Source organism: Cygnus olor, chromosome Z (assembly GCF_009769625.2).
Source record: "Cygnus olor isolate bCygOlo1 chromosome Z, bCygOlo1.pri.v2, whole genome shotgun sequence".
NCBI classification, from domain to species: domain Eukaryota; kingdom Metazoa; phylum Chordata; class Aves; order Anseriformes; family Anatidae; genus Cygnus; species Cygnus olor.
In genome coordinates this window covers 81,057,284-81,074,110 of record NC_049198.1, presented here as the reverse complement: position 1 = coordinate 81,074,110, position 16,827 = coordinate 81,057,284, and the positions used below count along the sequence as shown (strand labels likewise).

Below are 16,827 nucleotides of genomic sequence, written 5' to 3'. Positions count from 1 at the left end.
AATAAAAAAAAAAAATCAGAGCAGAGAAGAAAACATTCCCTCTCTAGAAGCCCGTAAGAGTTTTTCTATAGAGTTTTACAAACACTTTGGTTTCAAAAACAACCATATGAACTACAATCCACAAATTTGCATAGCACAGAGTGCTAAAGAGTTAGCCCCTCCTCTCCAAGAAAGGTACTGTAAAGGGTGGGTGAAGGATAAAACACGAAAAAGTAACTTGTTTTCTGTACCCCTTAGTGGCCAGACGTTTGTGCTGTAGTTTTTTCCAAATGCCATAAGGGGGAGGAAAAAGAAAAGAAAAACAAAAAGCAGAGATAAGGACTGCAGCTATACATGGAAGAAGAAATGTTTGTTTTTTTTTTAAAAAAAAAAAGCTTTTAATGAAGGAAGGGATGAAAGACTTCCAGCTACAGGAATTAACATTCTTATAATATATACTCTTAGTGCAAAATGCAGAAAAGAACTATGAGGGGAGAACCCTCCTTCAAAGACCTGGAAACTTTCCTAAACTAAAAATTAACTCCGTTCATTTGGTATAATTTGTACACTTTCCTGTGGACTCCAGGATGATCAAAGTCAAGACCTAAATTTGCTGAACTACCATTTTTAAAGTGCACAATTAAGAAGGGAGGGCCCTTTTTGCAAAGCAAACAGCAGCAGCAGCGTGTACTTTTCTCAACGTTATACAAGGAAACATACAGAGATGACCAGGTGGGTGCAAGAAGTAAGTCAGGAGTGAAGTTGCTGTCTTTGAAGTTGGTCTGGTGTGTGTAATTGGAGTGTTCCCTTCACTTCCAAACTGCATGTAATCTCAACTCAGAAAAATACAGTCAGAGTAAGATAGACCCAAATCACTACAGACACACTAAGTACCTTGCTCCTGCCCCCTGGTATTTCTCCATATGAAAAAAAAAAAAAGCTAGCACCCATCTTCATATCTTAAATAATAAAGGGTTGGAAATGAGATACATTTGCTGAGAAAAGAGCAGATGCATGACAAAAAGTTGCATTTCACAGAAATACGGGGACAAATACAGTTTTGGTTACCATGGTACTAGATGAGCAAAAATAAAATTGTGAAAAGCATATAAAGCCTTTTAAAAAGGAAAAAGGGCAGAAAGGAGAGGAAAAGTTTTCATCTGATTTTAACAGCACTGTTTGTGGACCAGCCAGAACTTTCAAAATATTAACAGAAGACAAAAAAGGTCAGTTGAATCTCAAGTTACAATCAAGGAACCAGTGCTCACTTTGCCAAAGCAAAAGACCATCTCTTTCTGTTACAGCAGAAGGTGACTGAAGCTACAATGCTACATAGGGAGAAGACTTATCTGTTGGAGGAATTGAGAAACCATGTTAGTTGTTTATAAAGAATTTTAAATATAACAAGGCTGTTAGACTAGAGCAAGACAGGAAAGTAATAAGTAGGGAGATAAAGAGAATATGCAGATAGGCTTAACTCCTCTCCTCAAGCAGTTACTTCTGACTGTGGTGGACCCTCAGCATCTCTGTTGCAGGTACTCAGACAGGAAAACAAACTGACACCAGTGGCTACTCTCATAGTCTGAGAATTGTTCACATTTCAGTTCCTTTTTTAATATGAAGCAAACTGGACACTACCTATGCCACAACGCTACCACGGGAGATCTGTCCCATTCACATGGCCATATGCATTTTCTACAGAGAAGGTAAAAGGCAAGGTTTCAGCAGTCGCTACATTCCACACCCCATCTGTATGGATACAACAGTTCTCAAAATAGTGATTTACATACCGTGTAGTCACCTAAATATTTGGTCTTGTTCTTCAAAAACCCTGAAAATAGAACTGTGAATACATCTCAAAATAATTCAAATGAATTATCAGAGAATATCTTTGAGAGAATAATTTGCGAATAAATATTTTTAAATTACTTTCTTTCTTTGGTTTTAAGTTTTTTATGTTTAAGTTTCAGCAAAGAAATCCTTTACAGCCTGTAAAATTTGAGAGATGATGCTGTGTAAAGTTTGATAACCACATTACCATTACTTTACATTAAGATTTATAGCTCTTGTTCCCTAAAGCTATTTTGATGCTGTTGCAGCTTTTCATTAGGTATACAAATACATACAACACAGATATTTCAAACCTGTCTTTACATCCCCATCACTGTGTATGTTGGAAACAGAACAGCTGAATGAAACTTTTCTGCACTGGAGCTACTTGAATAGCATTCACTGAAATTTCAGACACAGTTGAGAAACTTGGGATGAGGCTGGAGTTCAGCTCCACAGTATCTTTCACACCTCAGACTGTGTACTTATGCCAGGGCTCAGCACCAGAGCCACTCTGTTCTGGGCACTTCACACGGGTTTAAACATGTCAGCATTAACTTGGTCAAAATCAGAAGCAACATGCAAACATTAAGACTTTCTGCAAAGTAAAACATATGTAGAAAGTATAAAGTTTAAATGAAAACAAAGATGTGTGCATAAAACCAGACCTTGTTACCAAGCTGCCCTCTGTGGCTGATAAAAGTTCTGCATGCCTCAAACCTCCAAGCATGAGGTTACTGTTGGTAACGCCATCACTGATGTGAGGCAAGATGCAAGAAGGGGTCGTGAAGAAGTTCTGAAGCTGCTTTGAGAATAAAAATCAGAGTATGTGAAGAACAGTAATATTTATAAGCTACTTGTGTGACTATGATTTCCAATCCAAGCACCTCAAAAAATATTTACATCTCCTAAATTAAATGAAACAATTCTAATTCTGAAGATTATGACAAGTTCAAATAGCACAGGATAATTCTCCTTCCATTATCTGCTTTGAATTTGGATTGCTTATTGTCAAAACTAAGAACATGAACAGGAAACATATTACTACATTTGTTATAAAAGCATGCCATAACTTAGCAAAACTGTCTCCTGATATTAACCTTGCATATTGATCTTCAAAAGCCTCCCTCAAGTTAGCACCGGCACACCTTTGTTAGAACATCACAAAGAATGAAACCACAAATGTTCACATTATACATAGTAAGCATAGTCATTCCAATAAACTAATTGCACAACGTTTCCAAAATTTATATATACAATTATAAAATATGCTTAAAGTCTCAAACACTGTTTAAACATTTTTCTGTCTTCTTTTTCTTTGGGTAATCTTCAGTGCTACCATCAGCAATTTTGGTATGCGAACCAAGGAAATACACAGGCTAAACTGAGTAAAAGAAGCCTGACTCCAAGTCATTTGCCTGCCTAGTAGTAATGAGAAAAATATAAGCTAACCAGAAAATGCAGTAACTATGCTATATACAAACTGCATTTCTATTACAGCAGTCAACAAATGGCCCCAAACATTTGATCCCAAACAGGTAGAGTAATTTAAAAAAACACAAACGTAAACCAATTAGCTTTAGTTTTGAGCAATACAAAAATATAAAAAGAAATATATAAATGAAATATAGCAACTTTGAGACAATTCTTAGTAAATGCATATTAGAATCATTCAAAAAGATTTTTAGGGAGAAAAAGTTACATGCATTATAAATGTAATGTGGCTGTCTGGGGTTCTGGCATGGTAACTGTATGTTCTGCCACTCTTCTGGCACTGCACTGGGAACATGGAAGGCATTTCTTAAATCTCTGAAGCTCATTAATCAACCATCCGAGATTGAGTACGCACTACGGTCTATTTAGCAGCACACTAGGATAACTATGCAAAACCATACACGAGAAAAACTCTAAGAGAAAAGTTATTAAATGTTTACAGGCAAGAAACACATTTTAGCAGAAAAGAAGAAATAATTTCTCAATTTCCCTTCTCAAACAGGTTAGTACCGACATATGATCAACACCATTATTTATAGAGCCATTCTGACAAAAAACTTTACTAGTATCAACCTACAGACTAGCACAACAGAACATTTAATTTCTCCTCATTTACACATGCTTCGAATAAAATTCTGATACACATTTATATATATATACATATAAAAACATGAAAGAAAATCTAGCTGAGGTCCCCACTGCTGCAGCTTATCTGGTTAGTCTTACTGCTGAATAAGCATTTCTTCAGATAGTGTTTTTGACTGTCAGGGGATGCTATTTCTGGAAACGATCTTTGTGCTTCAGAAAACTGGTGGACAAGAAAAAAGCATAGATGATTGTCGAACAAGAATTTTTAGTTGCTGGTGCAACTAAGGGTATCTATTTCTTGGAAAAATTGAAATATACTAACGATGTTCTAAGAACCACACAAGTGACTATTACAAACACGCATCTAAAATTTGTTGTATTAGCCACTGCATTTACTCATTTTCTATAGTAACTTAGAAAAATATTTTACAAAATACCAAAATGTTAGATGTTAATCTTAGTGGTTGTGAATCTCTCTGAATTATCCAACACAGAATCCACATAAGAAGCTGCGGTAAATTTTAGAGAAACAGCCCAAATTGCCCTGGACTTTCAAAGGACTGGTTATGTGATCTGCTTGCTTCTTGGGAAGGAAGAATCAGTTTAGGTCTTCCCTTTCATTCCTTCCCACCTCCTGTTACAGTTTATCCCCTTCTTCAGTTGTAATTTCTTCAGTCTAGCAGCATACAGCATATACTTGAAAAGCTTTTGTTTCCCCACAACTGAGGGGCAATGAGGCAAGGCAGACAGGGGTCAGATGGACAGAAATCTCATCAGACAAAAAGAGGAATAACTCTGCTTTCTGGGTTGTAAGCACTACTTATTTTCCTGCCCTGCAGTATTTTTCTTCAAACTTCTTGTTGCTATGCAATTTTATGTCTTTTTGTGTTTTTCTTTTGTTTTAGAATAAACTGTTTACTTACTTCGTTTACAATAAATCATTTTATTTCCTTTTTATCTCACACCACACACAAACTTTCTACACTATTAGAACTACAAAATATACAGTAACATTTGAAAGTTCACAACAAGGATCACTGATATTGCTTCTAAATTTCTACCAAAAAAATGCTGTTTTCACAGCACCTTACAAAGCACACTTACACATGACGCTACTGAAATAATGAAGGTATCAGTGCCTACTTCCTTCATCATGGTTGTTTTCCGTCATTGCACACTCCAATTTGATTTCTGTTTATCTTTCTTTAAAAGCATTAGAACATTTTGCAACATCTTTTTTCAAAGATCAGTATCACTGCAGACAAATCCCTTCGCATACAGAACATCAAACAAGTGATTAAAAAAAAGTACTAACCTTCGTTGACTGGAGTTCCACAGCCTTCAAGGTTCAAAATTATATCTTCATCTTTGTCATCTGCACTGCATCCCAAAAGCATCCAACTCTCGACATCATCACTTTCAGATATCATGCTGTCCTCCTCCTCATTTGAGCTATCATCTATTACCATCACCTCTTGGATGGCATGAGTTCCAACAGAACTGACTGAGGTAAGCTTTCCCCTAGCACTTTTCCTTTGCCTTGGGATTTCTGTGTCTGATCCAGCAGGATACAGGGTATCACATTCAGCAGCTGTGGCATGATTTGGTATGGAAGATCCTAGATGGGTGTGTACTTTACCTTGAGCTAGAGAGCTTGTTGACTTCTTTGCCTTGCTTTTGTAAACACTCTCTTCATCTGGTGTATCAGACAAGACAATGACCTCAGAGCCATCGGAAACCTGAACATCATAGTTGGGCAATTCAATGACGTCCTTGTCTTCATGCAGCGTCTCGGTTAGAGCTGAACTCTGACCTTCGACCCCTGCAACATCAGCTTCTTCAATCACTTCCACTGTGCTGATTTCACCAAGATTTTGGGAATAGTGGATCTGGCTGTAGAGATGAAATTCCACCTCACTATCGACACTCTGCTCACTGGATGACTCCTCATGATAAAGATCATCTTCATACACTTCACTGTCATCTGTGTCTTCATATCCATAAAACATTCTGGAAAACGAATAGTCTGTATCCACAAAAAACATGAAAGGTTATATTAGTATGCTCATGAATGTATATCCCAAAATATGTTTCAAATGACAACTTTGGTCTTTCTGAAATTGCTAGGGTCAGTCATACTGCTCTGCAATACGGAAGACTGAGCAGACTTAACAGCTACATGAATCAATGCTCAAAACAATTAACAGCAGAAGCTACTTAAGGGTGCATTTTGTTTAACCTTACCAAATACATTAACCTCAACCACTTTGGCTTCTGAAAGCTGTGGAAACTCTCAGGCACCAAATCTCCTCTCTATCCTTGGTTCAAAAACAAGGTTCCTGTGTGGATCGGGAGACAAATGAGTGTAAGTCTTGATTGTCCCACCAACCAGTATTAATGCCGCATACTTTGCAAACCGTATTACTAAATAATGTCTTATATACGCATGCTCCCTGAAAGAACAGGGAAGCAACACTCAGTGGTATTTCAAAGAAGTAACTTGAAACATATCTACCTCTGGGCTGCAAGGTCACCTGACCTGGCACTTCATTATTTAACCCTAGGACAAGAATTATTAGTGTGATGGTACAGAAGCACACACATATATTCTGAACAAGCTCAAGTCTGAAGGTAGCAAAAAAAAAAAAAAGAGGTATAATAAAGGTGAGTATATAAATCTGCAGTCATCAAACTAACAAGTCACATGGTCCTATCAGGACTTACAAGCTGAGTTATGATGCCACAAAGATGCAGCTACAATGCACTTAGACATGAGGAAGGCACACCTGCAAACAGTATCTGCCCAGCTCAACATTAGCCACATCTCTATACTCCTCCCAGCTGTGCAACAGTTACCTGCAACTTTTATTGGCCTCTCTGGTGGATCTAGGATTAAGGCCCAACTTCCCCTTTCTTGTTAACCACTTGTTAAAAATATAAGCTGTAAGAGCTGAATGATGGACAAAGCGCACCCTCAGCAAGTTTTCAGATGATGCAAAACTGTGAGGAGTGCAGCAGATGGTTGTACTGTCACTCAGGGCTACCTCAGTGTGCTGGAGAAATGGGAAGAGAGGATCCTCATGAAGTTCAACAAAGGTAAATATAAAGTCAGGCACCTGGGAAGGATAGAGTCTTGGGGCCAACTGCAAAAACAAGATGGCAGAAAAGGACTAGAGAGTGGAATAAGTTGACCATGAGTCAAAACACTTTTGTGACAAACAGCATGCTGGGCTCTTGAAGAATGTCAACAGCAAGTGGAGGGAGGTGATTTCTGGGTGGTCTTGTGTAGAGACGGGGGCTGGACTCAATGATCCTTGTGGCTCCCTTCCAACTTGAGATATTCAATGATGCTGTGATCCTTCCGCTCTACTCAGCACTCACAAGACCATATCTGGAGTCCTGTGTACAGCTCTGGGCTCTCCCATAACAGAAAAATAAGGACATGTTGCCGTGAGTATAGCAACTAAGATGATTAAGGGACAGAAGAATCTGTCACACAAGGAGAGGCTGTTAGAGCTGGGACTGTTCACGCTGGAGAATGGAAGGCTCAGAGGGTCTTATTAATGTGCATAAGGACCTGATGGAAGACTAAAGAAGACCAACCCAGATTCTTCCAAGTAGTGTCCAACAACATGATAAGAGACAATGGGCACAATTTAAAATACAGGAGATTCCACTGAAATATATGAGAAAACTTTTTAACTGTTGCCCACAAAGGCTGTGGAGTCTCCACCCTAAATTCACTCCACACTAAATTCAAAACCCATCTGGACATTGCCCTGAGCAAACTGCTCCAGGTTACGCAGCTTTGAGTCAAGGCAGTTGGACTAGATAATCTCAAGAAGTTCCTTCCGACTTCATCTATTCTCTGATCCTAACCAAACTGCGAGTATTTATAAATAAAGAGTTCACTACATACTGATGAGCCAGTCCTAACATTTGAAGGTATTCTGAAGTTACTTTGTCTAACTCATGGGCTTCATAATTTCATTTACATGCCCACATCACACATTAAGAAGAAACAAAATAATTTCTCTGGAAAGTCTATCTTTCTGTGTTATATATAGTCCTACAGAAGCCAACCAGCTTTTGTAGGCATGAAAAACTGCCAGACAGAGATCAATTTTATGGTTGTTGAAGTGGAATGTTATTAAGTTTTCTGGATGCTTATTGTCTGTACGTGTACAGACATAAAAGTATAAAAACTTAGATTTGCTAGTCCCAGACTTAAGTAATTTGCATGATGACTTTATTCAAAGAACCTAAAGGCTCTTATTATTGCAGCTTTCAGTGAACATGTCACAGGAGTCCCTCTGATAGATTTGTATTCATCTGTATTTTTGTTACATTGGAAGTCAAAGTGAAGAGAAACACATTTTTTTCCACAAACATAAACAAGACACTGCTGCAAAAGCAGGAAAATACAATTCTTATGGAAAACCCATGTGTTCTCCCCTCTTCTGCTTGGACTTCAAGTAGATCAGCATACATTCTTCAATCTCACTTGCACAGCTAAGGAAGTCACTGTGGTGATCACTTGCTGAGATCACATCCAAACAGCACCAGAACCCTACCCTCTCATTGTTATGTGGGATCACCCTTTCAAATAGGGCTAGACCTGCTCCAGTACACACGACAAGAGCAAAAGAAGATCCAGCTCTAATCAAGCAAAGTTACAACAGTAATTAGCAATTAGAGGAAGTGAGAAAAAAGACTTTCAGTAATGCAGGAAATCAAAGAATCCCCATGAAACACACTGCAATTTTAGTGATACTCAAAAAGACAACTTAATTCAAACACTTTTTGCTTCTACTCCTGTCACCTGCTGGATAAAGTTACACAAGGTAAGTACCCACATGGCATAGCTGAAAGAACACATCTGAACAAGACTTTTGGATCTGAAGTGTCGAAGAACACCCATGTATCTGACTTATAAACACTTCATAATGGAGACAAGAGTAAGAGGAGGCAGCACTGCACTACACTTACTGTGATCTATCCTCTCTAGACTACAGAAATTTGGACCAGTTGATGGCTCCTCTTCCTCTCAGATCCATGCAGGAATTGGAACAATGAAGGGACCTTTGTCTTGCTCACTCAGCACGTGCATCAGGCCACTGAGAAATGAGAAACGTCAAATATCAGCATCAGAAAATGGTGTGAAGATACCTACTTCTACCTTTCACTGTTGTAGGATTCTGACGACAGCTGTGCCCTACCACTTCACCACAGCATGAGAAATATGTCTCAAGCATAATCCAAGCAGACAAACACTGCCTCCAGGAAACAGAAAAGGAGCTCGACAGAAAGTTTTGATGTTTATCAGAATGTCAAAATAAAGCAGTCTTTTACTTACAATGGACAATAGTCTAAACATTTCTGCTGCCAGCTAGACTATAACAAAGACATCCCTGACGTCTGAATGTTAAAAAAAATAAATTAATCCACATAAATTAATCCCACACGGGGTAGCTAATGTTATAGTTAATACAAACTGCGGAGAGCAAAACACACTAACACATCATTCTTTCAAACTGGACTGCCATAATTTTTAAAAACAAAGCAAACAAACAAAAAAATCAACTTCCAGCCCTGTGCCACAGGAGAACCCCACCCCTTCATCAACAAAAATCCTACTGCTACCTGAACACACTGCAGAGCTTTCCTCAGAGGTGTCTGACTGCCCCTGTGGTAGGCCTTAAGTCAGAACTTCAAGTAAAGGGCTACCAATGTAAAAACCAAAACCAAACAAAAAACAAAACCCAAACACAAGAAAACCACAGATATCTGAATTTCTTTTAACCATCCCTGAACAAAACTCTGTATGGCTGTACCTGGAAATACCTGGGAGGCAGGGGGCATTTTCCTGAAACATTTGCAAAGACTGCTTTCCAGCACTTTCTGTTTAGCTCATTAAAACAAACAAACTAACAAACAAGAATCCTCACTTTGTAAAGTAACAAAAGTTGGCAGCTGTACAGCCACAGTCAGAAAGGAAATGCTGATGGTGACTTGCAGGCAGGGAGAAGGAGCACAAGCAAGTTAATCAGAAGCCCCAAAGCAACTTTAAAGTTGCATGCAGGAAACTACTTCCTCAGCCAAAGTTTCAAAGCAGTTTGGAACATTGAGCCGTAACATGAGCACAGAAGGTGCTTTGATTGTGTGCCAGCAAGATGCCCGCGCCAGACCTTCCCATGCCACTGATGCTTCACCTGCCTTGTGTCTCCCTACCATCTCCTCTCATCTGCTTAATTCCTTTCGCTACTCTTACTTCAACTCCAGCAAACTTTCACAGCTCACACAGTAACTTTCTTCTCTTTTCCTCTTGTCATTTCAAATACACATTCTGCTTAACTTCAAATATCAAGACTTTTTAGAAGCAAACAAATAACTAAAATCACTAAAAGAAGAATGTCATCCTTTGGTGTTGTAAAAACAGCTTTTCAGACAAGCGCACTATCCCCATCAAACACCATCAGTGAATTCCAGTATCTCCTTATTTTACTTGCTCTCTGCTTAATCTTTGCAGTACTATCAAATCCAACATTTCTATGACAAAGGCCGTGTTGAAAATACAGCAACAAATGTATTATTTCCTCACCTAGGGAGCAAAGATATGGCATATGTCTATAATCAGCCTCCCTGTTACAGACAGGAATGATGATAAAAATGGAAAAGAAAACCTTTCAAGGAAATTACCAAAAACATCCTAAACTCACATGTATCTACCAGAAGAGAAGTTCGGACATCAGAACGGTAGCAGACATCAACAGTCTGTATAGTTTCATATAGACTGGACCTTTGTTTTCCATTTTCTATTTAGCCGTATTTCTGATATGTAAACTGAGTAGTACTTCAGACTGTTAAGATATGGCACGTACAACTGACATGAAATTGCTAAAGAACTTAAATGTTCAGATACAGTTAAATGAAATCTTTCATTTCAATGGCTATAAGTGGTATAGAAGTAGCACACCTCTTCTTCATTTGATGTAAGTGATCAAAATTATTAGCAACAGCAAAATGGAAATCACATCTTTGTTCCTCTTGCTACCCTACAAAGTTATGCGATTGTCAAATCTAAACATCTTGAAAAATAACAATCTAACAACATATGGTTATCATCAGAGCACGTCAGGAGACTTTTTTTCCTTCACCTGTATTGTGTCTCTGTACTGAACACTGTGCAGTTCTTGTCTGGGCATAACGGAATAACCAAGGTGCACTCAAAGCAGGTGAGAAATGGTTTTGTTTTGTCACCTGAAGTGACACGCGCAGCCTTTGGACACCCAGAGAAGCTCCCTCAAAGGACACGCTCAATGTAGAGCAAGAATGTAGTCACAGCAAAACGTTTCAAAGCAGCTGTATCCACCTAAATTCTGTGGCAGCCATCTACAACAATTTTCTTAACGTAAACCCTGAGAAGGGCTGAGAGTACCTGTTGCTTGAGTTACAAATAGGCAACGGAAAGGCAGAGAGCATCAAAAAAAGCTAATCTAATGGCTACACCTGCTATTGGTTATTTTTAGGTAAACTTTGTCAGTAGTTTCTTGTGAGGGTAACTGACATTGCTCAGTGCTGAGATAAAAAAATGCATTCTTGTGATGTCGGCTTGTGCTTGACAGTATGTTTCCCTACTGTCACTTGTTTAAATATAGCACAAATAATTCCAGAAGAGAGACCAAGGCTTTGGAGAATAAGTCATTCTAGTGACAAGCTATACCTTCAGGAGATCACAGGAGTGTATCTTCTACATCCCAAACCTGGAAAATTACAAAACACTTAAAGTTTACACCAAGCCTTCTGGTAGAGGTTTCCCTCCAACCATTTTCAGAACCGTGTCTCAGGGTAACTGCACCAACATCCCCAGGTTAACTCTCTGCCTTCCCCCGGCCCAGGGACGCACGCGACCTGGCGGCGCTGACACGGCCGCGCCGCACTACAAGACACGGCTCGCACGCACCGGGCCGGGCCGCGGGGGAGGGCTCACACCGGCGCACGGCCGCGGGCGAGCAGCGCGGCCCGGGCGGCGCGGAGGTGCCGGCCCGCCCCCCCGGAGCCCCCGAAGGCTCGGGAGGCACGCCGCGGGCACGGCAGCCCCTCACGGCACCGGCGCGACCGGTGCCCGGCTGCCGCCAGGCCAGGGCCGAGCGGGGACACGGCGGGGGCGGCGGGCACGGCCGCGCGGCACGGCGGCTCCGAAGGCAGGGCGCGGGCACCGCCCGGGGCAGCGCTCGGCCCCTCTGCGCCCCGCGGGACACCGGCACGGGGCGGCACGGGACAGGCGGCCTGAGTCCGCCGGGGGGCACCGGCGGCGCGGCGCGACACGGCACGGCACGGCTCCGCCCGCACCTCGCCGCGCAGGGCCCGGGCGGGGCCCGCCGGGGGCGCGGGGCCGGGGGTGCCGGGGTGGGGCTGGGGCCGCTCGGGTACTCACTGCCGGCCGCACCGGGACGCGACGAGCCGGAAGTGGAGGCGCCGCGCCCCGCCCGCCGGCCGCGTGCTTCCGGCCCCGCCCCCCGCCCCGAGGCCCCGCCCCGAGGCCCGAGGCCCCGCCCGTCGCCGAGCCGCCGCCGCCGCGGACCCGGCGTTGAGGGGCGGGGCGGGGGGAGAGGCAGGTGCTGCGCCTCGCGCGTGCGGCTCACGGGCAGCGCCCCGCCGGGACTCGCCTTCCCAGGGGTGCAGGCCGAAGGGCTCCCCACGCGGCTTACTGAAGACCCATAAAAATGCCTGTTAATAAAATCTTCTAAGGCACTGACACCTTGACGTGTGACCCAAAAGTTGCCCCTGTTGTAAACGTGCATTTCAGAAACAACGGTCACTTACAGAAACTCTCGGTGATGCCCGGGTACCCATCCGGAATCTGCTAGAAACTTCAATATACTTTATTATTGTTGTGTTTTGATTTCTAGTTCAGGTACTTACAGTGGAAAGGAAGAGCAAGTCATTTTCACATAAACGATAACTAATTCCTCAGTGCTCTGCGGACTTTTCTGTAGCTGCCTATATCCTTTTCCTCTGCAAAGCAAACCTCCTTAGGAAAGGGGAAATTACGTTTCCAAATTTCTGTCATTACTATGAGAAATAGTGCTTACAGCTTTAAGTTGAATTATTTCCACAGAGGTTGCAGTGGTGTTGGCCAGAACTGCTCATCTTCACCGGGTGCCGCGTTGCAGGGAAGCCTCCTTGCTGAGAGGCTGTGCTGTGCGAAGCAGGCCTTGCTAGCTGTGGTTTGGGAACGGGATAACGCCAAACTCCAGAAAAGACACAGGCACAGGTTGACAGCAGAGACACCAGGGGCCGGCAGAAATAACTCACAGGTGGTCAGTTACCTGTAACTGGAAAAGCACAACCTCACGAGCTGGGCAAAGACCGCAGTTGCCCAGGACAAATGGCCATGAGCCTGTCGTGATCCCCCAGTAACCATGGGCATGGCCGGTGCTGGCAGCGAGGGCATGCTGCTGAGGAGCTCTGGTCTCACTTTAGACAGGCCTGGTTTATCCTTCTTCTGAACACTGCCACCACGCGATCTGTAATGTCCCTGGGCCCACCATGCATGGGGCTGAGCGTGTCTTCCCAGTGGTCATGCATTAAGGACACACGCGCAGTGTGTAGACAAAGACGTGTACATGCTGACAGCCATAAACATCAACATGGACAGAAAGCACAGCACCCATGCAGCCACAGTCAGCACCAGTGGCCTCAACTTTATAGAATCACAGAATGGTTTGGTTTGGAAGGGACCTTAAAGCCCACCCAGTCCCAACCCTCCCACCAGCCCAGGCTGCTCCCAGCCCATCCAGCCTGGCCTTGGGCACTGCCAGGGACAGGGCAGCCACAGTTTCTCTAGGCAACCTGTGCCACTGCCTCACCCCCTTCAGAGGGAAAAATTTCTTCCTTATACCTACTCTAAATTTACCCTTTTTTAGTTTAAAGCCATTACCCCTTGTCCTGTCCCTACACCCCCTGACAAGGAGTCCCTCCCCAGCCTTCCTGTAGCCCCCTTTAGGTATTGGAAAGTTGTTATAAGGTCTCCCCAGGGCCTTCTCTTCTCTAGGATGAACAACCCCAACTCCCTCAGCCTGTCTTTATAGGAGAGGTGCTCCAGCCCTTTGTCATCTCTGTGGCCCTCCTCTGGACTTGTAATACTTCCCTGTCCTCCTTGTGCTGGGGGCCCCAGAGCTGAGCGCAGGGCTCCAGGTGGGGTCTCACAAGAGCAGAGCAGAGGGGGACAATCCCGACCCACACGGCAGGGACACACTGCATCCCTCAGGTGCCGCAGCACTGTGCACAGCCCCTGCGACCTTTGGTCAGGCTCCTCTGGCTGGCGCTGGGGTCTCTGTGCAAAGACACACAAAGCGAGTGGAGAGACCCTCACCTAGGAGGGCAATTCAGTATTGCAAGGAAGCCTTACATTAAGCCTGCACAGCATGCTTCTGCTTTCATTAGTATAACAGGTACAGTTAGCCACAGCAGGTAGCAGCGAGTTCATAGAATCATGGAATCATTCAGGTTGGAAAAGACCTCTAAGATCATCCAGTCCAACCATCCCCCTACTACCAATGTCACCCACTAAACCATGTCCCTAAGCGCCAGGTCCAATCTCTCCTGAAACACCCCCAGGGACAGTGACTCCACCACCTCCCTGGGCAACCCGTTCCAATGCCTGACTACTTGTTCTGAGAAGAAATGCCTCCCAATTTCCAACCTAAACCTCCCCTTGTACAATTTGAGGCCATTCCCTCTAGTCCAATCACTAGTTACCTCTGAGAAGAGGGTCACCCCCAGCTCCCCACAGCTTCCTTTCAGCTAGCTGTGGAGAACAATAAGGTCTGCCCTGAGCCTCCTCTTCTCCAGACTAAACAGCCCCAGTTCCCTCAGCCACTCCTCAGAAGACTTGTTTTCCAGTTGTCACTGTGCAGGGCATCCTAGAAATGGGAAAAGAGAGCAGCAAGGAGAACGTGGGTGTAGGGAGAGATTAGCCCTCAGCTGGATCTGGTGCTGGGCTGCTGGGCGGGGTTTGGTCATCCCTATGGCTGCAGAGCATTTCCTCCATCCTGGAGCCCCTGAGAGCCACGCGTAGGCTTGGGTAGGGGCAGGCACTGCTGACCCCAGCAGGTGGCTGGCATGCACAAGCTGGCGTGTGCGTTTCTGCATCTGCTGAGCATGGAGCTTTTGTTTCTCTTTTCATTTTTTATAGGCCTGGAAGACTTTAGGGGCTTTCTTAATACACTTCTTGTACTCTGTTTTCAACATTACTGGCATGTAATTACAGCCTGCATTTTGCCCCTGGGAACATTAGTAAAGGCATACATGTGCTGGCTGGAAAAGTGCCTCCTGAAGGGCAAAATGATCTGATTCTCTGATCATCTAAGCTTTAAGGTCAATAAAGAAGAAAAATAACAGAAAATGACCTGCAAGTATGAAGGTTTTTTCTTCGAGCTGCAAGTCAGCAGACCCTGGAAAGTTAGAAACACAACTGTGGCACCTGATACATGCAACAGGTTACTGTAGATTGTAGAAATACAATCTAATCATGACACCCTTCAAAACAATGACTGTTTTACTGCCTCTGAGTATTACAAAACCTTCTTAAATGTATCATTTAATTAATCATCGTAAAACTATGTCTGTTAATATGGTTAAAGGATGAAATAGACTTGGAAAATATTATGCAACTGTCAAGGCCCAAAGGGCACTAATAGATTTTACTGTCCTGGGGCTGTGTCTGACCCAACCCCCCCTCACCAGGCTTATCCTGATGTCCTGGCCCAGCCTTGTCCCGTCCCCAAGGAGATGCCTGATGTCCGGGCTGGAGCAGCCCCTTGGCTGCCCTGGTCCTGGCTGTGGCACTGGTGTGGGCACTGACTGATTGGCCAGTGTCTAATACTATATTATTATATTAAAATAATATAATAAAACAATGTTTGTTTGCAGAAAGGTCCTTGGTCAGGTAACTTCTCAGATTATTTCCAGGAAGCAAAATTACGTATTTCTAGAAAGAGAAACAGAAAGGTTAGAGAATTTGGGTCTAGCACTGACTACCATGGCATTTCGTGTTTGCAAGAAATTGTTCTTGCTATATTTGACCTCAAAAGGAAGTTTCTTTTGGGGCCTGTCACTGTGGAAAGTTAGTGGCTGCTTCTGACACACCCTGTGTGGCTGCGTGGACTCCACCGTCCTACAGTGGGGCACAGCTGCCCTGGGGACACCGAGGGAGCTGGCAGCATCAGTACACAGCCTTTCTGAAGGGCAGCCTCTTCAATTAGCCTACCAGTAACCAGTTCTTCTCCCTATCAGGTCACTGAAACCCATCTGGGCCATATGCACCTGTATATGACTACCTTGTGCTGGACACTTGAAGACAAGTCTTGGTATGGCTTATATTGCACCAGTTTGCGTTGGTGTAGAGACACGAGGAAGCTGGTATGATTTTTTCCACCAAATGCATGTGAATAGCATTTGCTGTTAGCCTCACTCAGTGGGACTCACTGTCTTTTCCAGCTCAAGCAGCACAGCTTCTCTAGTCCAGCAAAAGTGCAGGTGTGGTCATCCAGCCTGAATGGCTTTCACTGAGCTTAACTTGAAAACAGTCACTGCTGTAGAAGAGCATGGAAGCACAGTCGTTTGTGTAGCACTAAACTTCTGGTTTAGCCTTCATATATTATGAGAAAAGCAAGGCCACGTGTTTGCCTTCATGTCATTTATTTTTCCTTGAAGAAACAGCCCTCATCAGTGCTTGTAGGTCATAGTATGTGAAGTGCTTTTGGTTGGGAAGTGACATGGCTCTGTTGTACAGATGTGCCACAGGGTGCATTGCTGTTGCAGAGAAGCAGATGGAGTTGCTTGCATTAAATGCAGTGGAGTTTATGTGTGATCCTCAGGCACTGGCATTTTCACCCATTTCTCTCTCTCACGCAAAACGAGGCCTGCCTC

General features: G+C 43.5%; 1 protein-coding gene across 3 annotated transcripts in view; it reads right to left on the bottom strand.

The window, feature by feature from the left end:
* Nucleotides 1-12,406, bottom strand: part of ZCCHC7 (zinc finger CCHC-type containing 7) — a 116,376-nt gene extending 103,970 nt beyond the window's left edge. Inside the window, exons 1-4 of one of the 3 annotated variants that reach the window (XM_040540841.1) lie at nucleotides 12,329-12,406; nucleotides 11,615-11,654; nucleotides 8,881-9,008; nucleotides 5,207-5,917 (exon numbers count right to left, since the gene is read on the bottom strand). In XM_040540841.1, the coding sequence (XP_040396775.1) occupies nucleotides 5,207-5,900 (694 nt within the window). In that variant the 5' untranslated portion in view covers nucleotides 5,901-5,917; nucleotides 8,881-9,008; nucleotides 11,615-11,654; nucleotides 12,329-12,406. The remainder of the gene's footprint in view (nucleotides 1-5,206; nucleotides 5,918-8,880; nucleotides 9,009-11,614; nucleotides 11,655-12,328) is intronic. The other 2 variants (XM_040540840.1, XM_040540842.1) reach the window with 2 other exon arrangements.
* Between the last annotated feature and the right edge of the window lie 4,421 nt (nucleotides 12,407-16,827).